At 44.2% G+C, this 25,470-nt stretch overlaps 1 protein-coding gene across 1 annotated transcript in view; it reads left to right on the top strand.

Annotated features, from left to right (window-relative positions):
• The window catches only part of LOC309568965 (uncharacterized protein), a 73,142-nt gene extending 47,972 nt beyond the window's left edge, over positions 1-25,170 (top strand). The window contains exons 7-11 of the mRNA XM_082274729.1: positions 12,861-13,016; positions 15,501-15,731; positions 19,055-19,198; positions 21,637-21,783; positions 24,891-25,170. Of these exons, the coding sequence (XP_082130855.1) occupies positions 12,861-13,016; positions 15,501-15,731; positions 19,055-19,198; positions 21,637-21,783; positions 24,891-25,078 (866 nt within the window). The 3' untranslated portion in view covers positions 25,079-25,170. The remainder of the gene's footprint in view (positions 1-12,860; positions 13,017-15,500; positions 15,732-19,054; positions 19,199-21,636; positions 21,784-24,890) is intronic.
• The last annotated feature ends 300 nt before the right edge of the window (positions 25,171-25,470 follow it).

Raw genomic sequence — 25,470 nt, 5'->3', positions numbered from 1 at the left:
GGTGATTGTGTGATTGTCAGAAAGAACCATTGGTTCCATTGTGTCTTGGGTAAGGCCTGTAGTTTGGTTCTGATTTGTCGCAGGGCTCAATAAGGTATGGTTGTGCTGCCCAATGAGGTATCGACTAGAGGGGAGAGAGGGACAATAAAGTCTCCTCCCAGGATCAGCACGCCCTCTCGGAAATCCGTTAACAAGTCAAAGGTTGTCCTGAAAAAGGAGACCTGATGTTCATTGGGGCAACATATGTTCGCAAAAGTCATCGGTCTGGATGCAACATATCGCCCTACAGGATCAATCAGGGAGTCTGAAATCATAAGGGGGAAGTATTTAGATAGTAAAATAGACACCCCTTTGGTTTTGAAATGCGGTGTTGTGGCATGGATTACTGTGGGGAATGTGTTGTTTGTGAGTCTTTGAATCATGTCTGAGCGAAAGTGTGTCTCTTGTATAAAAACAATGTGAGCTTTGTACTTAGCCAATGCAGACAGGAGTCTGGAGCATTTCTCCAGCACATTGAGACCCTTAATGTTCACAGAGAGGCATTTCAGAGATAAAGTAGAGGTATTACTGGAGCTGATGTCTCTAGTCATGTTCACACAAGTAAGAACATTATGCGTAGATATAGGCGATAAATCAGTTTTTATCTGTTCCCTTAATCTCTATCCCCCCCCCTCCCTCCCTGGGAAGGTGAAGAAAAGGAGAGTGAGAAAAAAAAGGGGGGGGGAGGTGGGGGGGGGATGGGGGAGAAGAAGAGACAATCAGAAAGAGAGCAGAGTTAGAGAGAAGAGAGAGAAAAATACCAGAGTTGGGGAGCAGGCCAGTGCACCACCTAGTGAGAGAGTAAAGGTGCCAATGGTTCAGCTCCCTATACAAAGAGTACTGAGTGGGTTCACGAGAGAGGAAAACGCAATCATGAGGAACAAAAAGGCTCAAGCAAAAAATCTAAGGAGGCAACTATTGGAACAATATGAGGGTCATATTAGGGTTAGTAGCAAAACTTCCTTCCCCCTGCCCCACTGTCAGGTAGAGCAATTGAGCATTTACATTGAAAAAAGTTGCAGCACGAGGGAAGGGCGACCAATAACCTGTCACTGGCCAATGAGGTACGAGAGCTACTGTGATAGCCACACAAGGTAGCACCCATACCTCCAGCCCATTCTTCTCATGGAAATTAAGTCGTACATTTAGGCAGGCATCAAAAATGGCCGTCCCCCAATCGAGCGCAAACACAGCAATAGGGGAGATGTAAGCGCAGGAGCAGCCGCCTCCCGACAACCAGGGGAGCCGCGCCCACATCCACATCCCCCCAACCCCCGCCCGCCAAGGTGGGCTATAGTAAACGAAAAAAGTAGGCATGCAGGGTTAGGCCCAACACAATTAACATCCTTAACATAATAAACCTAGTCAGCATCACATCTATGAAACATAATGAACATATAAGGAAAAGGAGGAAAAAAAGAAAAAAAGGGGGGAGGGGGTGGACCAGGCTATTATCCCCGACCCCTGCACCCTCCTATGGGGTCAGTATCTTCTTATCTTCTAATAGGTTATAGGTGTATAGCAGTCATCTAATGCAGGTATCATCCTGGCCTTTAGCAGGCAAAACTGGAGTTCACTGTCTGCGGCAGAGCTTTGTGGCTCCATCTCACCAAGCTGGATACTCTTTGGTTTCTTAAATGTCAGTGATACCTTATTTGGCATGAATTGCAAGTCCTTTAGGGTGAGTTTGAAAAAAGAGATGCATTGTCCACAGGGCGGTATGTTAAAAAAAAAAAAAAAAGGTACTCCTGCGTTAGTACATGGTGCCAGCCAGGATTGCATCCTTTGTGCCTAGGGCATCTCCCCTGTGTTTTCGTGGTTGTGGTCAAGAAGGCACGATGTTTCACATTTGGTGGCAATGCCCCAAGGTCAGACTTTTTTGGATTAGAGTGTATAATTTCATCTACACTCTTACACAAGTGAATTTGATCAAGTCCCCTCAACAGGCCCTATTGGGCAGGAAGGTGGACGCAGCCATGAGAGCGCAGAGGCAGCTCATTACGTTCATATTTACTGCAGCGAAAATAACGATATTGAGATCCTGGAAGTCTCCTACTATACCGTTTGAGCAGCTTAGGCACAAACTGAACTGGATCATGGTTAACGAGCGCTTATCGGCTCAATTGGAGGATAGAATGCGCAGGTTTGACAAGGTATAGGAATCATGGATTAACTACCTCATGGGGGGTGCCTGAGGGATTCGGGTGGGTCTGGGGGCGGGGTACGGGGTTGGATCTGATTCCACTTCTTCCTTCTTCTCTTATCTTTTCCTCCTTTCCTCTCTAGGCTTTCTTTCCATTTCTCTCTCAATACTGCTTCTTACCACTGCTTACATGAGGTTTTCAGTGGTAACGTCACACAGCATCTTTGTTACTTCTGTTCCCGGCTTCAGGCTAGGGCAGAAGTCTGCAGGGTCAATATTTTGCAACTAGCCCGGGGGTTTGCATCGAGAGGTGCCAAATATCTGGGTTAGCAGGACCTATTTATCCATAGTAACGGTCTCTCATGGTACCTTATGGTTTCTGATTTTCTGTTACTTAGGCTATAGACCTTTACTGTGTTACTGTGTTGGCCTCCTAGGAACATGTTGGCCGTTGTTTGATACTGATGTACCATTGTTCGCTGTTATTTTGAACTGATTTCTATGTGCATTTTGTAAAAAAATTTCAATAAAAATCATTGAAAACGAAAAAAAAAAAAGTGGGGGGGGCAGGTGAACGCAGGAGATAGAGTAGCAATGGGTTAAGATCAAACAAACTGATCCTGATAGTGAAATGACAAGATGTATTTCTCAGTCACAGAGCAGAGATTTCCATAAGACAATCAGCAATTTCAGCTGGCCTGATTAGGCTATAGGGCTCTGTCCATCAAGACCCCCCCTAGCTTACTGTGGGGCTGGAGATGATGGGTTGTGTTGGCGCCTGCGTAAAATTTCCTACTTGAGAGGGAAATTCATTAAACAGCAGATTATGTCCCTCCGTGTTTCAGTGTCACCAGGTTGAGGGTGCAGCTCCCTTTCAATCCTCTCCACCTCTATCGGGGATGCGGGTGGTCTCATTAATAGGTCATTAAATAAAGCACTTACGGTTTGTTCCAATGCAGCAGAACTGAGGATTTTAGGTAAGCCCCTAATTCTCATGTTGTGGCGCCTACCCCGGTTATCCAGGTCTTTAAGATGCCTATGCATCTCCAGGAGCTGGGGTAGTTGTGAGTCGTATGATTGCTGTACCTGCCAGATAGCTGCAGCATGGACCTGGGCCATCTGCTCGACCTCCCCCAGGCGGGTAGCGATTGCCTGTACGTCTGTCCTGAGGTCTGTGATGGCCGACATCAGTGTATTTTTAATGTCCGAGTCCACCGCTTGGATGTCAATCAAGCTAGGTGGAGCAGCAGACAGCTCTACACCTACCATTCCCTCCTCTTGCGAGTCTCTGCTAGGAGAGAGCAGTGTTGAGGCCTGTATCTCCATGCTGCTGCCCGGGCGCTGTGAGTGAAAGAGCTCTGGCATGTTTCAGCTCTGTTGGGATCTGATCTCCCTTGGGGTGCAGGGGGTTGAGCTGCTCCTGTTAGATCTACCCATCGTGAAAAAAGCATCCAGTTGTCTCCTAAAACAGTTAGGTCCTCCATGTGCCAGAGCTCCCGTTTCAGGCAGCCATCCCTGATCACGGCCAAGCCACGCCCCTTTCTCAACCTTTCTACCCCAGAGAAACCCTTGAAATAATTTTCAGGTCTCAAAGGATCCCTGCTGAAATTAAGTCGTTGGGGTCAGTGGGAAGAATGTCCTTTACATTGATGGTCAGGGAAGAGTGCCCTTTACATTGGGGTCAATAGGAAGATTACCCTTTACATTGGAGGTCAATAGGATAAATGCCCTTTACGCTGGTGGTCATTGGGAAGAATGTCCTTTATGTTGTTGATCAGTGAGAAGAATGGATGTTATTTTGGAGGTCCATATGGTTTGAGGTGTCAATAGAAAGAATGCCCTTTGGGCATTCACATTAGGTGTCAATGGAAAGAATGCCCTTGTCTTTGTTGTGAATGGGAAGAAGGCCCTTTATGCTGGTGGTCAGTGGGAAGAATGCCCTTTTTTTGGTGGTCAGTGGAAAGAATGCCCTTTATATTGGGAGTCAATGGGAAGAATGCTCTTTACTTTGGGGTCAATGGGAAAAATATCCTTTATGCTGGTGGTCAGTGGGAAAAATGTCCTGAACATGTGGTCAGTGGAAAGAATGCTCTTTACATTGGTGGTCAGTAGAGATGTATAGAACTGTTCGCCGGCGAACAGTTCCCGGCGAACTTAGCATGTTCGCGTTCGCCGCTGCCGGCGAACATATGCGATGTTCGGTCCGCCCCCCATAAGACATCATTGAGGCAAACTTTGACCCTGAACTTTACAGTCAGCAGACACATTTCCAGCCAATCAGCGTACCTCCCTCCCACACCCTCCCACCTCCTATAAATAAGCAAAGGCAGCATCCATCTTAGATCATTCTGAAGCAGTGTGTGTAGTGAGAGTAGGGAGAGCTGCTGCTGCTGCTGCTGTTAAGCTAGGGACAGTTAGTCAGTGTTCCTGGTCTTGCAGTGTTCTTGGTCCACTACTGCTGTAATATCAGCACCCCAAAAAGCCCTTCTAAGGGCTGGTATTTGTGTTTTTTTTTTTTTTTTATATATATATATATATATATATATATATACCTAGCGTCCCCAAAAGCCCTTTTAAGGGCTGGTAATTGAGTTGTTTCTTCATATATATATATATCTATATCTATCTAGTGTCCCCAAAAGCCCTTTTAAGGGCTGGTAATTGAGGATTTTTTTATTTATATATATACATATATATATATATATATATATAGTGTCCCCAAAAGCCCTTTTAAGGGCTGGTAAGGTAATAGATTTTTTTCTTTATATATATATATATATATATATATATATATATATATATCTATTGTACACTGCAGTTGCCTGCCTGCTGTGTGTGAGAGGCCACAGACCTACCACAGACTGTACTGTGTGCACACCACACTCATTTCGGGTGGCACAGGCACAGTACCTGGCATTTTAAAAAATATTTTTTTTCCTCTGTCATAATTGCAGTGAGTGCTGTGTCAGGTCCACAGAGTGCACTGTACCCACTGCAGTGCACTGCCCACCACTGATATATATACGTTGGCACAGCATCTTGTTGCAATAAATTGAAAAAAAAATATTTTTTATTATTGCAGTTGCCTGGGCTGCCAGTGACTGTCAGGTCCACAGAGTGTACTGTGCCCACTGCAGTGCCACTGTGTGCCCACCCACCACTGATATATAAGGTGGCACAGCAGCTTGCAAAGTAAAAAAAATATATATATTTTTTTAAATTGCAGTTGCCTGGGTGCCAGTGACTGCTGTCAGGTCCACAGAGAGTGTACTGTGCCACTGCCCACCCACCACTGATATATAAGGTGGCACAGCAGCTTGCAAAGTAAAATAAAATATATTTTTTTAAATTGCAGTTGCCTGGGTGCCAGTGACTGCTGTCAGGTCCACAGAGAGTGTACTGTGCCACTGCCCACCCACCACTGATATATAAGGTGGCACAGCAGCTTGCAAAGTAAAATAAAATATATTTTTTTAAAATTGCAGTTGCCTGGGTGCCAGTGACTGCTGTCAGGTCCACAGAGAGTGTACTGTGCCACTGCCCACCCACCACTGATATATAAGGTGGCACAGCAGCTTGCAAAGTAAAAAAATATATATATATTTTTTAAATTGCAGTTGCCTGGGTGCCAGTGACTGCTGTCAGGTCCACAGAGAGTGTACTGTGCCACTGCCCACCCACCACTGATATATAAAGTGGCACAGCAGCTTGCAAAGTAAAAAAAATATATATATATTTTTTAAATTGCAGTTGCCTGGGTGCCAGTGACTGCTGCCAGGTCCACAGAGAGTGTACTGTGCCACTGCCCACCCACCACTGATATATATGCCTGCAAGAGAAAAAGCCAGCCGCAGAGAAGCCGTATTCCTGAAAATATAAGAAAAATGCTTTTTTTTAGGGGTTCTGGACATGCTACAGAGCTGAAACTTGACAGGTACACTTTTTAGACCCCCCAGACACTAAATACAAAAAATGACATGCCTGCCTAAAAAAATGCCCGATAAATGCCTGCAAGAGAAAAAGACAGCCGCAGAGAAGCCGTATTCCTGAAAATATAAGAACAATGCTGTTTTTTAGGGGTTCTGGACATGCTACAGAGCTGAAACTTGACAGGTACACTTTTTAGACCCCCCAGACACTAAATACAAAAAATGACATGCCTGCCTAAAAAAATGCCCGATAAATGCCTGCAAGAGAAAAAGACAGCCGCAGAGAAGCCGTATTCCTGAAAATATAAGAAAAATGCTGTTTTTTAGGGGTTCTGGACATGCTACAGAGCTGAAACTTGACAGGTACACTTTTTAGACCCCCCAGACACTAAATACAAAAAATGACATGCCTGCCTAAAAAAATGCCCGATAAATGCCTGCAAGAGAAAAAGACAGCCGCAGAGAAGCCGTATTCCTGAAAATATAAGAAAAATGCTGTTTTTTAGGGGTTCTGGACATGCTACAGAGCTGAAACTTGACAGGTACACTTTTTAGACCCCCCAGACACTAAATACAAAAAATGACATGCCTGCCTAAAAAAATGCCCGATAAATGCCTGCAAGAGAAAAAGACAGCCGCAGAGAAGCCGTATTCCTGAAAATATAAGAAAAATGCTGTTTTTTAGGGGTTCTGGACATGCTACAGAGCTGAAACTTGACAGGTACACTTTTTAGACCCCCCAGACACTAAATACAAAAAATGACATGCCTGCCTAAAAAAATGCCCGCTAAATGCCTGCAAGAGAAAAAGCCAGCCGCAGAGAAGCCATATTCCTGAAAATATAAGAAAAATGCTGTTTTTTAGGGGTTCTGGACATGCTACAGAGCTGAAAATTGACAGGTACACTTTTTAGACCCCCCAGACACTAAATACAAAAAATGACATGCCTGCCTAAAAAAATGCCCGCTAAATGCCTGCAAGAGGAAAAGCCAGCCGCAGAGAAGCCATATTCCTGAAAATATAAGAACAATGCTGTTTTTTAGGGGTTCTGGACATGCTACAGAGCTGAAAATTGACAGGTACACTTTTTAGACCCCCCAGACACTAAATACAAAAAATGACATGCCTGCCTAAAAAAATGCCCGATAAATGCCTGCAAGAGAAAAAGACAGCCGCAGAGAAGCCGTATTACTGAAAATATAAGAAAAATGCTGTTTTTTAGGGGTTCTGGACATGCTACAGAGCTGAAACTTGACAGGTACACTTTTTAGACCCCCCAGACACTAAATACAAAAAATGACATGCCTGCCTAAAAAAATGCCCGCTAAATGCCTGCAAGAGAAAAAGCCAGCCGCAGAGAAGCCATATTCCTGAAAATATAAGAAAAATGCTGTTTTTTAGGGGTTCTGGACATGCTACAGAGCTGAAAATTGACAGGTACACTTTTTAGACCCCCCAGACACTAAATACAAAAAATGACATGCCTGCCTAAAAAAATGCCCGATAAATGCCTGCAAGAGAAAAAGCCAGCCGCAGAGAAGCCATATTCCTGAAAATATAAGAAAAATGCTGTTTTTTAGGGGTTCTGGACATGCTACAGAGCTGAAACTTCACAGGTACACTTTTTAGACCCCCCAGATGCTAAATCCAAAGAAATTTTTTATTTTTATTTTTTTTTAATTTTTCCAATAATTGGCTCTCTATCAAAAAATTATAATTTTTAAGAACTTTTTTTTGCATGATCCCTCTCCGGCATGCCACAGTCCAGGTGTTAGTCCCCTTGAAACAACTTTTCCATCACTATTGTGGCCAGAAAGAGTCCCTGTGTGTTTTAAAATTCGCCTGCCTATTGAAGTCTATGGCGGTTCGCCCGGTTCGCCGGTTCGCGAACATTTGCCGATGTTCGCGTTCGCCGTTCGCGAACGGCGAATTTTAGGTTCGCGACATCACTAGTGGTCAGTGGAAAGAATGCATTTTACATTGAGGTCAGTGGGAAGAATGTCCTTTACATTGGAGTCAGTGGGAAGAATGCCCTTTACATTGGTGACCCTTCCTAACAATTAAAAATACCATTGGTGTCATACTGCTGGGTCTGGCAAATGCCGTTGGACCTGGAACTATACAGGCACCATCAGATAGGAAGTCAGTTAGCCAAAGCTAGACACCTCTTAAAGAACCCTGGTTGAAAATGTTTGTTCTAGTCAATACATCCAAAATAGATCTCTGAGTTGCAGAGAGTCCATGGTGGGATGAAGATAACCCAAAAAGACCAAATTTAGGTGCCCCTCAGGCAGAAAGGTAAAGTCCAACTAGACCGCTGAGAGTGCAGGCAGAGACTAGGGACGATCGAACGGATCGGGTCGACCATCGGTTCGACCCGAACATTGGCTGTTCGAGGTTCGGCCGAATTTAGAACTTTTTGCTGAAAAAGTTCGGAATTCGGCAACCAGAACCGACCAAAATGCAATGGGACAGGAAATGGGCTTTAAAAGCCTGTGATTGGACCAGAACCATTAGTAAAAGCCAATTGAGGGGGCAGGAGAATGCTAGGAATGTGATTGGAGTGACTAAGGGGTCCCTAGACCAATCATTAGTGAATACGCCCCCCCAGTATATAAGATAGCCCCGGCAAATTCCTAGCATTGTAATACAGGGACATGGAAGAGAGTGGAAGCAGTTCTGTTAAATTTGCTTCAAAAGTGTCATTTAGCATTTATTAGTGTGAGAAAAAGGGATATCTAGTGTAGTTAGGGTGCTCTTTTACACTTTAGTTAAATGCAAAAAATTAGTTTCTGTAGGGAAAGTGTTAAGTGCCTGGGTGACCGTAATGTAGTGTAGGGTGAACTGATTCTGACTGCTATGGCAGGGTGACCAAACCCTTCCATATCAGGGTGACCGCTACAGAGAAAAGATTGTTTCTCTTAAGTCACATTCAGAACACTAATATGGCTTCTCACCGGTCAGCTTGCTTTTTGGCTGCAGGCGTTTATAGGGATTTTTTGAGGACATGTTTGGAGTCAGGCATGACATCTGAACATGTGTATAAGGGGTATATATACACACCCATGTATGTATATATACACCTGCACATATATAGGTGTGAAAGGAGCAGAACACTATACTTGCGCTAATTAAATAATTAACACCATTATGGCTCCGCTCCTATCACACCTATATATGTGTAAGTGTAAAATACATATAAGGGTGTGTGTACATATATACCCCTATACAGAAGTTCAGATGTTTTGCCTGCCTCCAAAGAACCCAAAAAAACGCTAGCGCCAAAAAAAAAACGCCCAGGTGTGTTGTTGCAGGCATTTTTTGGGGGTTTTTTGGAGGCAGGCAAAACATCTGAACTGTATAGTGGTATATATACACACATACTTGTATGTATTTTTACACTTACATATATATAGGTGTTATAGGAGCAGAGCCATATTAATGTTAATTATTTAATTAGCGCAAGCATATATTTCTGCTACTATCACACCTATATATGTCTAGGTGTATATATACATATAAGTATGTGTGTATATATACCCGTATACACACATTCAGATGTTTTGCCTGCCTCCAAAGAACCCAAAAAAAGGGCCAAAAAAACGCTAGCGCCAAAAAAAAAAAAAAAAACGCCCAGGTGTGTTGTTGCAGGCATTTTTTTGGGGTTTTTGGAGGTAGGCAAAACATCTGAACTTGTGTATAGTGGTATTTATACACACATACTTGTATGTATTTTTACACTTAAACATATATAGGTGTTATAGGAGCAGAGCCATATTAATGTTAATTATTTAATTAGCGCAAGCATATATTTCTGCTACTATCACACCTATATATGTCTAGGTGTATATATACATATAAATATGTGTGTATATATACCCGTATACACAAGTTCAGATGTTTTGCCTGCCTCCATAGAACCCAAAAAAATGCACAAAAAAACGCTAGCGCCAAAAACAAAACCGCCCAGGTGTGTTGTTGCAGGCATTTTTTGGGGTTTTTTGGAGGCAGGCAAAACATCTGAACTTGTGTATAGTGGTATATATACACACATACTTGTATGTATTTTTACACTTACATATATATATAGGTGTGAAAATAGCGAAGCCATATCCCTGTTCTATAAGTGACATAATACAAACAATCTTTTTTTTTCTGGTTGTGGACATGCTACAGAGCTGAAATTAAAAAAATCTCATTTTTTTCTTTTTAATTTTTTCAATAATTGTCTCTCTATCAAAAATGACAATTTTTGAGAACTTTTTTTTGTGTGATTAATAGTCCCTGGGGCATGACCCAGAACCCTAGGCACTTTTTAGGGGCATTTATTGGGTTTTAGGGCTTCAAAATTGTGTTTTTTGATTACAGAAGTTCGGGTCCCATTGATTTAAATTGGGTTCTGAAATCCGGGCCGAACTTTCGGGAAGTTCGGATGTTCTGGCCGAACCGAACTTTTGAAAAGTTCCATCATCCCTAGCAGAGACAGGAAGCTCGCCCTAGCTCCAAGTTGCAGCAATGTCAAAGGAAAAGATCCATAAGCTGCACATCATGTGCATAAAGGGAGATGAAGGCAGCTTCAGCCCGGACTCAAGCAAGGCCACGCCTCCAACACATTTCACTCTGCCCCTTGGAGCTTAATGATGGGGAAGCTTAATCGCCATGATTAAGCTCCAAGGGGCAGAGCGAAAAACGTTGGGGCATGTCCTGGCTGGAGTCCAGGCAAAGACTGCCATTTATATCACTTCATGCACATGGGTCTGCTTCATGATGTGCGGCTTATGGATCTTTTCCTTTGACTGGGATGAAGACAACCCTACCTTTGTTCCTGCCTTTGTCACTCACTTTAAAGTTGAATTTGAGGCATAAAAAGTCTCACTTTTATATACTTCTCATCAGCCACAAAGAATATAAATCGCTTCTCGGCCTTTTGGCTAAGATCAAGTGTAGTATCTGTTCTTATCAGTGTCGGTATGGAACCGGAAGGTTAGTATCGGTGGTGGCCGAAGTTAACCGGGGCGCTCTGGGTGTAACTGGAGGACCGGAGTAGGCCAAACCAGAGAAAGCCGGATGGTTCCAGTGCCTTCCTGATTTGAATGGGTCCGCCCCTGTCAGTTTGAAGGGAGCGAGAAAGCCGGGCGACCACGGTTAGTATTGCTCCTGGATGTAATTGGTGGGAGTGCGGATGGTGAGGGGAAGGGCCCCTCCTCCTGGGTGAATTTGGCTGAGAAGGGGGCCATTTTCTTTCCCGGTCGAGGTTGGGCTCTCCCTGAGCTATCTGTATTCCTGGCCTCCTGACAGGAAGGGCTACGCTTGGTCTGGCCATGGGCTGAGACCGAAAAAGCCCGTGGTGTACGTGCCCCTGGGGTGGCAGCCCAGGGGTGCCTCAATCTCACTGGTGAGGGGCAGCTCAACTGAGTTTTTGTGGCACCTTGGTCACTGCACCATCACACTTTTTCAGCACCTGCCTCTTGGGGTGGGCCTTTTGGCCAGCACCAGAGGAATTTTTTATTCCTGGCCGGGGGGCCTGCCAAGGTCCTGCACTTTGGCACTACCCAGCACTTCTCCACTTCCCTTTTCCCCACTCTGTTTTTCTTTGTTTGTGTGTTCACGTGTGTCCCTTTTTGGTTGTTTGTCACTTGCACGACTTGGATGGCGTAGGTCCTCGGGCCTGCCCTGTAAGTCTTGGGAGGGGGTGGATATGGCCTTTTGGCTTAGTTCACCCTCTCCCATGGGGTCTCCCTTCGGGGGAGCCCCACCTAGTACTCGGGGTGGGCTGTTTCGGCAGTCCCCCTGAAGAATGGGGTCTGCCCGGCTTCGGCTGGGTGGACCAAAGTGAGTACCTCAGTCCCTGTCAGGAGCTTTGCGCCCCGGGGGATCAGGGTCAGGGCCCTTCCTCTTCGGAGGAGGGCCATGTGTACGCCTTGTGCACTTTTTGTGTGTCTCACGTTTGCGTGTGTGCACTTTTTTATGCACCGGGTGTAAGTCTTTTGAGCGTGTTTCACACACCACGGGCTTTAAAAAAAAAAAAAAAAAAACATGGGTCTGCTTCATGATGTGCAGCTTATAGATCTTTTCCTTTGACTGGGATGAAGACACCTTTGTTCCTGCCTTTGTCACTCACTTTAAAGTTGAACTCGAGGCAAAAAAAGTCTCACTTAAATATACTCCTCATTAGCCACAAAGAATATAAATCCACTTTTTGGGCAGTTTTTTTTTTTTTTTTTTTTTTTAGTACAGGTTCTCTTTTAATAACATGAAGAAAAAAAAAAACACATTTTGGTATAGTTTTAAAGCCACACTCTCGACTCTGAAAATTCCCCAAAGCTATACCTGGTGATAGAAGATATAATATAGTCACCTCTATATGGCCCATTTCTCCTACCTTTCCTTCACTTCAGCACTCTTTAGAATTTGACATTAATGGGATTGCCAGATGTCTGTGTCCCCCTCCACGCTCTTTGGTTACATCCCACTGCCCCTACATCACACCAGGACATAGCAGTGACATAGGGGTTTGTGGAAGAACAGTGGCACATGGTAGGGGAAGCAGACATCTGACAATCCTGGATGTTTTGTAAGCCGAACAGAGACTGCAGAGCAAGTGGTAAGTATAATATATTTTCTAATATATTAAACTGCCTTGGGGAATTCATTTGGCAGGGTGACAGTGTTACTTTTTTATTTTTTTGTACAAAAAGTTTTTAAAATCTGAACATTTCTGTTTTTTTTTTTTTTTTTTTTTTTTCTAGATACCAGTAAGTTGTTTCCAACTAGTAAGACTGAGAATAACCATACCTGCACCTCGTGTTATTCCGATTCATCAATACTTCCGTGTGCTTCAAAGGAGGAAATAAAGTGTTATGGAGCTGAGACTAAATGTGGTGGCATCTTGATTGATTTTGCAGGTAATGGTCCAAATAAATAAATATTTTTTACACGGAGTAACAGTGGACAGTGCAGTCTGGAGTCATTCTATTAGCTTAGAGATGAGGCATGGATGTTGAAGAAGGGGAGTGGCTTGCCATTCTAGAATACAGGGCTGTGTGTTTCTGTTGAAGTAGACAGACATACGCCTAGTCTATGCATGCAAGGCTGGCTCCATATGGTGCTGCAAGAGAAAGGAGCCACCCTGAATTAGGAAACCTGGGGCAGCATGGCAGCAGCTTAAACTGGAACATAGGCAAGGGTTATAAATTAGGAAGCTCAATATTCAGCAATTGATTAAATAGCTGCTGAAAGTGCATAAAAAATGGGGTTTATTACCACTTCTACATTGATACAATCATGGCAATCCTGGTGCCTGTGCAGTTCACAAATTCCTAAAACAGATCACCCCCTGCTGCAGCCTCTTGCCGTGGGATTTGCTTCAAAGTTGCAATGTTGCAGTCTGATCACTAGGGGGAGAGGGGACTGAGGAAATGCTTCCAACATCCCCAGTGCTCTCCAGCCCCCCCCCCCCCAGTGCGCTCCGGTCCCCCCAGTGCTCTCTGCCCCCCAGTACTCTCCAGCCCCCCCAACCAGTGCTCTCTGGGCACCCCCAGTGCTCTCCAACACCCCCCAGTGCTCTCCAGCCCCCAACCAGTGCTCTCCAACATCCCCCAGTGCTCAGTGCTCTCCAGCACCAGTTCTCCACGCTCCCCCCAGTGCTCTCCAGCCCCCAAGTGCTCTCTGGCCCCCAATGCTCTCCAACATCCTCCACTGCTCTCCAGCTTCCCAGTGCTCTTTGCCCCCCCCCCCCCAAGTGCTCTCCAAAATCCCCCAGTCCTCTCTAGCCCCACAGTGCACTCCGGCCCCCCCAGTGCTCTCCAACATCCCCCACTGCTCTCCAGCCCCCCCAGTGCTCTCCGCCCCCCAGTGCTCTCCACCCCCCAGTGCTCTCCAGCCCGCCAGTGCTTTCCAGCCCCCCCCGTGTTCTCCAACATCCCCCACTGCTCTCCAGCCCCCAAGACACTCTCCGCCCCCCCAGTGCTCTCTGCCTCCCGCAGTGCTCTCAGACTTTCCCAAGTGCTCTTTGTCTCCCACAGTGCTCTCCACCTATCCCAGTGCTCTCCAACATCCCCCAGTGCTCTCTGGCCCCCCAGTTCTCTCCTACACCCTCCACTGCTCTCCACCATCCCCCAGTGCTCTCCACCATCCCCCCATGCTCTCCAACATCCCCCCGTGCTCCCTGACATCCCCCGTTCTCCTTGACATCCCCCAGTGTTTTCCGACATTCCCCAGTATTCTCTGACATCCCCCAGTGTTCTCTGACATTCCCTTGTGATCTCCAGCCCCGCCCCTTTACCTCTTCCTTCTGCTTCCCCCCAGTGCTCTCTTGCCCCCCCCCCCCGTGTTCTCTGCTCCCCCCTACGTTCTCCTCAAATCCCCCCCCGTGCTCTCCACTCCAGCCCGCTGTGACTTCCTCCCTGTGCTCTCTGGTCCCTCATGCTCTTTTCTGGCCCTCTCGCCACCTGCAGCTCTGCCAGGTTCCCCCCTCCCCTCTCTCAGACGGAGAGTGCGGAGGGGCTGGTTAACATGTCATGGGCTGCTCAGTCTAAAATACCTGGGCCTATTTTTTGTCCCAGTCTGGGCCTGCTAGTGCCTATGCAGGTCTTGGCTGTGTTCACAAATTCCTGGCACAGATCAGCCCTCTGTTGCAGTCTTTCACCTTGTGACTTGCTGCAAAGTTACAATATACAGCAGTGGAAGCGGGTGCTAAAACTTTTAGGGGGATGCCAACAAACCCCTCCTGGTCCACACTAACCAGAGGATGCCTTGCGTTCCACGGGACGAAAAGCCAGAAGCTGGAAACCGGAAGTGATGCGATGATGAATCTTAATTCGCTAAAATCAAAAGTGGGAGGGTTTGGGGTGCAGAGCACTGGGTGACAATGTAAAACAAGCCAATTAGAGCCTTAGCCTCAAATCACATGCTTTTCAAAAGTTTACGGACCTAATAGACACCCATTAGTCTGGCACCCTGCACAGTGCACACAAATATGAACCAAATACAGTTTTTATTATAACAGTTTTTAACATGTTAAAGTAGCTTTTTTCTTTGCTTCTTTGGCAAACTAACTTTGGGAACTTGGGGGGGGGGAGGGGGGGTGGCGCCCCTGCTCCCCTTATGGACTGGCTGCCGCTAATGTACAGTCTGATCACTGGGGGGGAGAGAAGACTTAGGATATGCTTCCTCCTGTGTGCAGCAGACTGATGACATCAACCTAGGCAAAGTCACCGACTGGAGGTCAGTGACTATTTATTATTAAAAAAGGTACAGCTAGCTATTGTGACATGCAAGGATTGTATCCATGCAGATTTGTGATACTACTAAAACGTTTCCTTTTTTAAGCAATAAATCATCTTTTTAAAAGAAAAAAAAATTCCTAAATATTTTGTTTTTATGTGCAGGTTCTGTAAAAAGCCACTGGTCCATGCGTGGTTGTGCAAATCCAGAGTTTTGCTCGCACAACCTTGTCACTCCGGACTTCAAATTCTCAGTATTAGAAAAGCATTGCTATCTACAGTGTAAGCATTGTGCAAATACAACTGGACTTACCTGCCTTGAAAAGGACGAAACGATAAAGGATTGCCCTGACTCTGATCACCAATGCGCCACTTCCTACTTTGCTGAAAAGAGAGGTAATATTTGAACTCATTTATAGTCTTGCAAAGGAAAACAAAAGCCATGGCACACTTGTAAGGGGCCTCGCAATAGGCTAATTGTTGGCGCCATAGGCTAACTTGTTGTGCAAGTTCCCGCCTGCTTCTTCTTGGAAAGGGCAGCTACCCACCTGCGTTTGATAGAACCCTCCACCATGTTGTGTCATGCTCCTGGCCAAAGGCCCACTCAGGACATTTCTGGCCATAGGCCTTAATACTTAAGAATAAAGGAATGTCCATACGTAAAATGCATTTTCCACACTTTACTGTAACTTTGCAGGATTTCAATTGGACATCACATTGACATACCAACAGAATTCTTTGGTGTGGAACGCCATGGACAGGAGTAGATAGTCTGTAAAACTCAAGCACGTAACTTGTAAGCAACCTCCCCCTAGGACCTCTTCTCCTAGGGTGCACCACAGAGTTGGGACCACTCCCCCCTTGTATAGTAAGTCCATAGCATTCAGCTTATATCATCAAGTAGAATCAAGGTGCCCTCTTCAGTATACCAGTCTCTTCCCATTGTCTCTTTTGTCTAGCCGGACACAATCCCAGATGGCCCACTAATTCCCAAGTGTCACCAATACTAACATCAGAGGATTTTGGCTTGGCCTAAAAGGTCTTATGCACCCCGCCAAAGAAAGTCAGGGGAGTCAGGGTGACTACAGCTGTTCATACTGAGTTCTGTACCACCTTGCCTGGGACTTCAGTCCCATTAAGTGCCCTTTAGGACCGTAGCTGACATCATGATAGCTCTGGGACATTTGGCTTCCCATTTCTATGGGCACAGCCAACACTGGCAAATATATATGACCACTAACTGCACTTAGTGATGCAATACATCACTAAGGAGGGACTTTTCTAAAAGGGGACCTAACACCTAATTACACAATTCATTTTACAGTATCTAGTGGGAATGGGACCATCTAGTGGCAGACAAGCTTACTGCACCTGCCAACACACTGAATAATAAAGAGGGTGTCATTTTGCACACATTTATATTGTAGTAAGGACTAAAAAAATGTAGTTTTTAGGCAAATATGAAATATTTCATATTTTGTATTTTATTATTATTATTATTATTATTATACAGGATTTATATAGCGCCAACAGTTTGTGCTGTGCTTTACAATGTGAGGGAAGACAATACAGTTACAATACAAATTAATACAGGAGGAATTAGAGGGCCCTGCTCCTTAGAGCTTACAATCTAGAAGGGATTCTCCTCATCCCTAGCGCCAAAAAAAAAAACCGTCCAGGTGTGTTGTTGCAGGCATTTTTTGGGGGTTTTTGGAGGCAGGCAAAACATCTGAACTTGTGTATAGTGGTATATATACACACATACTTATATGTATTTTACACTTACACATATATAGGTGTTATAGGAGCGGAGCCATATTAGTGTTAATTATTTCATTAGCGCAAGCATATATTTCTGCTACTATCACACCTATATATGTCTAGGTGTATATATACATATAAGTATGTGTGTATATATACCCGTATACATAAGTTCAGATGTTTTGCCTGCCTCCAAAGAACCCAAAAAAATGCCCCAAAAAACGGTAGCGCCAAAAAAAAAAGGCCCAGGTGTGTTGTTGCAGGCATTTTTTGGGGGTTTTTGGAGGCAGGCAAAACATCTGAACTTGTGTATAGTGGTATATATACACACTTACTTATATGTATTTTACACTTACACACATATAGGTGTTATAGGAGCGGAGCCATATTAGTGTTAATTATTTCATTAGCGCAAGCATATATTTCTGCTACTATCACACCTATATATGTCTAGGTGTATATATACATATAAGTATGTGTGTATATATACCCGTATACACAAGTTCAGATGTTTTGCCTGCCTCCAAAAACCCCAAAAAAATGCCTGCAACAGCACACAAGGGCGTTTTTTTTTTTTTTTTTTTTTTTGGCGCTAGCGTTTTTTTGGGCATGGCGACCCTAGCATAAGGAACAAACTATTCAGAGAAAGGAAATACAATAAGATGCGTGGCCACTCACTAAAACTAGAGGAAAAGCTGTTTAACCTTAAAGTGCGTAAGGGGCTCTTCACTGTAAGAGCGGTAAGGATGTGGAATTCTCTTCCACAAGCAGTAGTATGAGCAGGGAGCATTGATAGTTTCAAAAAACTATTAGATAGGCACCTTAAAGACCACAACATACAGGGGTATACAATGTACGGTTAACAGCAAACACACACATCATAGGTTGAACTGGATGGACGGATGTCTTTTTTCAACCTCACTAACTATGTAACTGTGAGCCGAATTTATAAAAACTGCAGCTTCAGATTTGTAACTATGGTTCAACCAATAGAGGAAAAAAATAAAAATACGTTGGTGAAAGTGGCTAAATCCAATCGAAGGAATTGTTTGGTGCTAGCACTTTTTTTTTTGCTTCCATATGGTTTGAGTATGGAAGTCAGGAGAGCTTTGCCTCATTCATTAAGCTAAGGGAACCATCTGTTTTCCTTTAGCAAATCAAAATAGAATGTGCAATTTTGTAAAATGATTTTATTATGGTCATGACTACAAAAATAAAATACATTTATTTTATTTTTTTAGGTAAATACGAAATACTGTGCTTTCATATTTTGTATTCCTCTCAGCCAAGAATTGGAGCTTTAGATGTTGTCCTCTATCTCCTTAGCTTTAATTGAAAACGCGAAACTCCAGCTATTAAAGTAGAACAATAAGCAAAACTTTTTTTTCTTTTCAGGGAGGGTTATAACCCCTGTCAATTTTTTTTTCCCCATCTGTGTCCTGTTGTGGAGATCTCCCTTCACTTCCTGTCCCATAGCCAAACAGGAAATGAGAGGAAATTCCTGCAAATTAAGGGAATTCCTTGGGGACCCCCCCAGATCACCAGAAACCAGTGTCCCCCATTAAAAGATTTCCCCTCTATTACTTTTCTGGGGACAACCCAACATTTTGATTGTGATTTTCTTTTACTTTCACTTTCAATAGTAATGGTAATCAGGACAAATAGAGAGGGTGAGTCTCCCTAACGAGGGCACAGACCCCAATAAAAACTGTTAGTTGTTCTAATCCCTCTTACCTCTATCAAAAACTAAAAAATAAAGTTTTGCCCTTAGTTATACTTTTATTTCCTCCATCACAACTGTGTTAAAGAAAAAAACACAACATTTGATAGAGCAACAATTACTTTTAAAGGACAAAATCATAAAAGACTTGAAATAATGATGTATTTTTATTTAATGAGTTCTTGCTAATGGCATTGGTCTTAATGCAGATTGTGTTCTAATTCATGATATTATCTAGGAGAGAAGATGGTGGCTTCTTGGAGCGTCAAAGGATGCAAAAAAGCAAACGAATGCACCACAAGTCCCGCAACCATCAGCAATCCTAATGCTACCATTGTATTTGGTGTGGCATGCTGTGCAAACAACTCTTGTGCTATTCCAGGTACATTACCCTTTGTTATGTTATAAGATACTCAACTTTTCACATTGGAGCCAAGCCAAAATATTAGGGAGGATAATTATCCATAATTCCAGCTTCACAATTACCTGGCTGGGGCTATAGCAGCAAATGTCGATTGGCTATTGTGTTTATATTGATTTGTTTTTACATTTTTTAAAGAAAAGTGTATAGAATTTCATTTAGCAGCAGAGAAGAGATCTATTGCTTAGCTTGCAAAATGTCCCTTTGGTAAACCCTAATGCAGACATAAAGGCAATAATATACAGTAACTGGTCTAGACTAACCTTTCTCAAACTTTTTAACCCAGAGGAACCCTTTAAAATAATTTTCAGTTCTCAAAGGATCCCTGCTGAAATTAAGTCATTGGGGGTCAGTGGGAAGAATGTCCTTTACATTGATGGTTAGGTAAGAATGCCCTTTACATTGGGGGTTAATGGGAAGATTACCCTTTACATTGGGGGTCAATAGGAAGATTGTGCTTTATGCTTGTGGTCATTGGGAAGAATGACCTTTATATTGGAGGTCAATGGGAAGAATGCCCTTTATATTGGAGGTCAATGGGAAGAATGCCCTTTACATTGGGTGTCAAAGGAAAGAATGTCCTTTACATTAGGGGTCAATGGAAGGAATGCCCTTTACTTTGGGGTCAATGGGAAGAGACCAATTTATGCTGGTGGTCAGTGGGAAGAATGCCCTTTTTGTTGGTGGTCAGTGGGAAGAATGCCCTTTACATTGGTGGTCAGTGGAATAAATGCCCTTTACATTGGGAGTCAATGGAAAGAATGCCCTTTACTTTGGGGTCACTGGGAAGAATGCCCTTTATGTTGATGGTCAATGAGAAGAATGCCCTTTTTATTGGGGGTCAATGGGAAGAATGCCCTTTACATTGGTGGTCAGTGGAATGAATGCACTTTTCATTGGGGTCAGTGGAAAGAATGCCCTTTACATTGGTGTCCAGGAAAGAATGCTCCCCTTACAATGGTGGTCACAATGCCACCCTTCCTAACAATTAAAAATTCCATTGGTGTCATGCTGATAGCTCTGGCAAATGTCGTTGGACCTGGAACTTTACAGGCACCATCAGATAGGAAGTTAGTTAGCCAAAGCTGAAGGAACCCCTAGACACCTCTTGAAGAACCCTGGTTGAAAATGGCTGTTCTAGCCAATACATCCAAAATAGATCTCTGGGTTGCAGAGAGTCCATGGTGGGATGAAGATAGCCCAAAAAGACCAAATTTAGGCGCTGCTCAAGTAGACAGGTAAAGCCCAACTAGACCGCTGTGAGTGCAGGCAGAGACAGGAAGCTCGCCCTAGCTCCAAGCTGCAGCAATGTCAAAGGAAAAGATCCATAAGATGCACATCATGTGCATAAAGGGAGATGAATGGGATCTTCAGCCCGGACTCCAGCCAGGTCATGCCCCCAATGAGTTTCACTCCACCCCTTGGAGCTTAATAGTAGGGAAGCTTAATCCCCATGATTAAGCTCCAAGGGGCAGAGAAAAAAACGTTGGGACATGTCCTGGCTTGAGTCCAGTCTTAGTCTGCAGGGTTCAATATTGTGTTGGCCCACCCTTTGCAGCTATAGCAGCTTCAATTCTTCAACAGCTTTAACAGCACAAAACATGGTCCATGAAGACACGGATGAGCGAGTTTGGGGTGGAGGAACTTGACTAGCCTGCACAGAATGAGCGCGCAGAGAATCCTGACCTCAACCCAATAGAACGCCTTTGGGATGAATTAGAGTGGAGACTGCGAGTCAGGCCTTCTTGTCCAACATCAGCAGCCTGACCTCACAAATGCGCTTCTGGAAGAATGGTCAAACATTCTCATAAACGCACTCTTAAACCTTGTGGACGGCCTTCCCAGAAGAGTTGAAGCTGTTATAGCTGCAAAGGGTGGGCCAACTCAATATTGAACCCTACAGACTAAGACTAAGATGGCATTAAAGTTCATGTGTGTGTAAAGGCAGGCGTCCCAATACTTTTGGCAATATAGTGTATTTGTGAAGAGTTTACTCCTCTGAAAATTCCCCACAGCTATTCATGGTGATAGAAGAAATAATATAGTCACCTCTATATGGCCCATTTCTCCTACCTTTCCTCCACTCCAGCACTCTTTAGCATTCAACACTACTGGGATTGCCAGATGTTTGTGTCCCCCTCCACGCTCTTTGGTTACATCCTATTGCCCCTACATCACACCAGGACATAGCAGTGACATAGGGGTTTGTGGAAGTACAATGGCACATGGTAGGGGACGCAGACATCCGACAATCCCGGATGTCTTGTAAGCCGAATAGAGACTGCAGAGCAAAGTGGTTGGGGGAATTCATTTGGGAGGGTGACAGTGTTATTTTTTTATTTTTTTGCACAAAAAGTTTTTAAAATCTGAACATTTCTGTTTTTCTTTTTCTTTTCTAGATAAGTTGTTTCCAACCAGTAAGACTGCAAATAACCAAACCTGCACCTCGTGTTATTCCAACTCAATTTTTCAGTGTCATTCAAAGGAGGAAATAAAATGTTATGGAGCTGAGACTTTATGTGGTCGGATCCTGATTGATTCTGCAGGTAATGGTCCAAATAAATAAATATTTCTAACACAGTACGATTTTCAGGTAATGTGCCTAATTAAGCTAGATATTAAGTAAAAATCATTAAACCTATACATTAAATGTAAAATTGTCCTTTTAAAGTGGACCTGGCATCAAATATCGTTTTTTATATTGAAGCAGTATTACCCACGTAAACCTCAGAAAAAAAAAAATACCTGAAAGGCATAATGAGCTAGTATGCATCACATACTAGCTCATTATGAAATACTTACCTTAGAATGAAGCCTCCGCAGTGCCCCCCGCTCCCCGGTAACACGGCAGACATGTTCGGCTGTCCTGCTTCCTGGTTCGCATCCTCCGGCCATCTGATTGGCTGGAGGCACAATGACATCACATGCGCGGGAGCCGCCGTTCACGGCACAGGGCTCTGAAGAAACGGCAAGATGACGTCATCGGCTGCATGCAATGTAAATATCTCCTAAACGGTGCAAGTTTAGGAGATATTTACAGTACCTATAGGTAAGCCTTATTATAGGCTTACCTAAAGGGAAAAGTTATTATGGTGGGTTTACAACCTTTTTGCGGGACTGCCACATTGTGGCGGACAGATCGGAACCCTGACTGACATTTTGTGACACTTTTGGGGGTACCAGTGACATTACTACAGTAATCAGTGCTAAAAATATGCACTGTTACTGTAATAATGACACTGGCAGGGAAGGGGTTAACCCTATGGGGGATCAATGGGTTAAATGTGAGCCTAGGGGAGTGATTCTAACTGTGGGGGGGGGGGGGCGTGGCTTGTGAAATGATCATAGAGACCTGTGAGCCTATATAGAAGGATCTCAGGGGCTCTGTCATAATTCCAGGGAGAAGAACGGTCAGATGTGTTTACAACAGCTGACCGTTCTTCTCTCTCAGCGGGAAGCGATCTCGGGTGTCAGGTGGCAATCGGAGCCGCCTGCTCCGTGCATAGGCTTCCCTGCTGCCGAGTGGGGGCAGGAGCACACCGCCGGCGGCGCACACTTGCCCACTAGCTTCCCGCATGACCGACGTAGGTCTACATCGGTTTGCGCAGGAGAGCCACCCTGCCGCAGTAAAACTGCGGCGGGTGGTCGGGAAGTGGTTAAGGACCGGGTCTTTTTCTGACACTTGTTGTTTACACGTTAAAATCATTTATTTTTTTGCTATAAAATTACTTAGAACCCCCAAACATTATATATATTTTTTTAGCAGAGACCCTGGGGAATAAAATGGAAATCGTTGCAATATTTTTTATCACCCTGTATTTGCGCAGCGGTCTTACAAACGCAATTTTTTTGGAAAAAATATACTTTTTTGAATTAAAAAAATTAGAAAACAGTAACGTTAGCCCAATTCTTTTCTATAATGTGAAGATGATGTTACACCAATTAAATCGATACCCAACATGTCATGCTTCAAAATTTTGCACTCTCGTGGAATGGCGACAAACATTGATACTGAAAACTCCCCATAGGCAGCAATTTAAAAATGTCTTCAAGTTACCAGTTTAATGTTACAGAGTATGTCTAGGGCTCAAATGATTATGCTCGCTCTCACGATTGTGGTGATACCTCACATGTGTGGTTCGAATACCGTTTACATATGTAGCCACGACTTGCATATACATTCACTTCTGCGAGCAAGCTAATGGGGACGGCGCACTTTAATTTTTTTTTTTTTTCCTATTTATTTTATCTTTTATTTTTAATTTTTACACTGTCCTTTAAAAAAAAAAAAAAAAAAATGTTTGATCACTTTTATTTCTATTACAAGGAATGTAAATATCCCTTGTAATATAAATAAGCATGACAGGTCCTCTTTAATGTGAGATCTGGGGTCAAAAAGACCTCACATCTCACATCTACACAAAAAAAGAAAAGAAAAAAGTTATTTTTTTTCATGATGAAAAAAATGGGCTCTTTAAGGCCGCTGCTAGGAAGTGACGTATGACTTCGCTCCGGTCCTCCAAGGCCATAGAGTCGAGTGGGGCCATCTTGTCCTCACTCGACTTCCTGCCTGAGAGGAGAGCAGACCGGATCGTTTCCCCCCCCCCCCCACCTACGGCTCTGGTAAGCGGGGAAAATTACCGGGAAGCGGCGGGAGGGGGTGGGCACTTCACCCGCTGCCCATAAAGGTGACCCCGTGGCGATTAAATTAAGAAGCTCAATATTCAGCAATTGATTAAATAGCTGCTGAAAGTGAATAAAAAATGGGGCTTATTACCACTTCTACATTCAGGGGAGGACTGGGCAAGGGGGCAGGGGGGCAATTGCCCCCTGGGCCACCCTGATGCCCCATAAAAAGGCTGCACCACTTCTGCCACAGATATGCCCAAAGGATTCCTGGTGAAGAGAAGTAAAACGTTCCTGCCGCTGACCTACTGAGTGCGGGTTGAAGACAAGGATAGTGTGCAGGCAACCCCCTCACCAGTATGGATGGTGTGAACTGTGTCTGAGCAGAGGCCGGTTCCACGCCCCACTGAAGACTCTTCTGCCCCGGGCAGTCCCAACCGAGCTGTCCCATCTCCCTCCAACCTCCCCCTGCTGGCCAGGTTGGGAACCCGGATTCAGCCTGTAAGTAGAGAGTATCTGGAGCAGGGCTTCAGCTCGGAATGGTGGTCAGGAGGAAGATTGGGAGAGTGGGGGGGGGGGGGTGAGAGAAGGTAGGAGGGGGGCCGAGTCGCTGCACCATGGGCTTCTGGTTTGTACTTGCCCCCTGGGCCGAAAGTTTCCAGTCTGCCCCTGTCTACATTGATACAATCATGGCAATCCTGGTTCACAAATTCCTAAAACAGATCCCCTGCTGCAGCCTCTCGCCGTGTGATTTGTTGCAAAGTTGCAATGTTGCAGTCTGATCACTAGGGGGAGAGGGGACTGAGGAAATGCTTCCTTCTGCCTGCAGCAGACAGAGGTATTTTGTCTCAGCCTAGGCATTAACATTAAAGTAATTGACTGGAGGTCAATAATATTAGGTATAGGTATTTTGACATGAAAGCAATGCATCCCTGCAGACTTGTAATGTTACTAAAAGATTATTTTTTTTACTTATACATTTTTTGAATAATAGACATTTTCCTAAATATTTTGTTTTTATTTGCAGGTTCTGTGAATGAGCACCGGTCCATTCGCGGTTGTGCAAGTAAAGAGTTTTGTTCATCCAATCTCGTCGCTCCAGATGGAAAATTCAACATCTTGATATCAGAAAAGGAATGCACTGACAGCGGCTTCACCCACAAGCTCAGTGTCCTCATACTTACTGTGGCTGTTTTCTGGACTCTGTTGTTCTAAGAAATCTTTGGTGCACTCTTTGTTTCACGTTGCATTTCACCATTCATATATTTTCCTTTATTCAATTTTGAAAATTTCCCACCCAAAACTCAACTGCCCTATCCAATGAGACCACCCAAAGCTGGATTGGAAGACTTTATTTTGAGAACCCCGGTACAGAAATGATAATGTCATCACTTAATGGACACAACCCCCCCTGCATAGAGGTGGACACCCTAAAGGGTTAGTTCACCTTTACCAAAAACTGCCTATGCAGGTAAGGGAAGCCTTTAGCTTTGACTAAAGTTGGATAATATCCTTGCTATAGGTTTAAGCCATCTAAGTACCTTCCAAAGCTTGACCAAAAAACCAGAGATGGCAGTCCCCCATCCTGACTTGTTGCTAAGACGTTG

Source organism: Pelophylax lessonae, assembly GCF_965119305.1.
Source record: "Pelophylax lessonae genome assembly, chromosome: 12".
Classification (NCBI taxonomy): Eukaryota; Metazoa; Chordata; class Amphibia; order Anura; family Ranidae; genus Pelophylax; species Pelophylax lessonae.
This window is presented reverse-complemented; position numbering and strand designations above follow the sequence as displayed.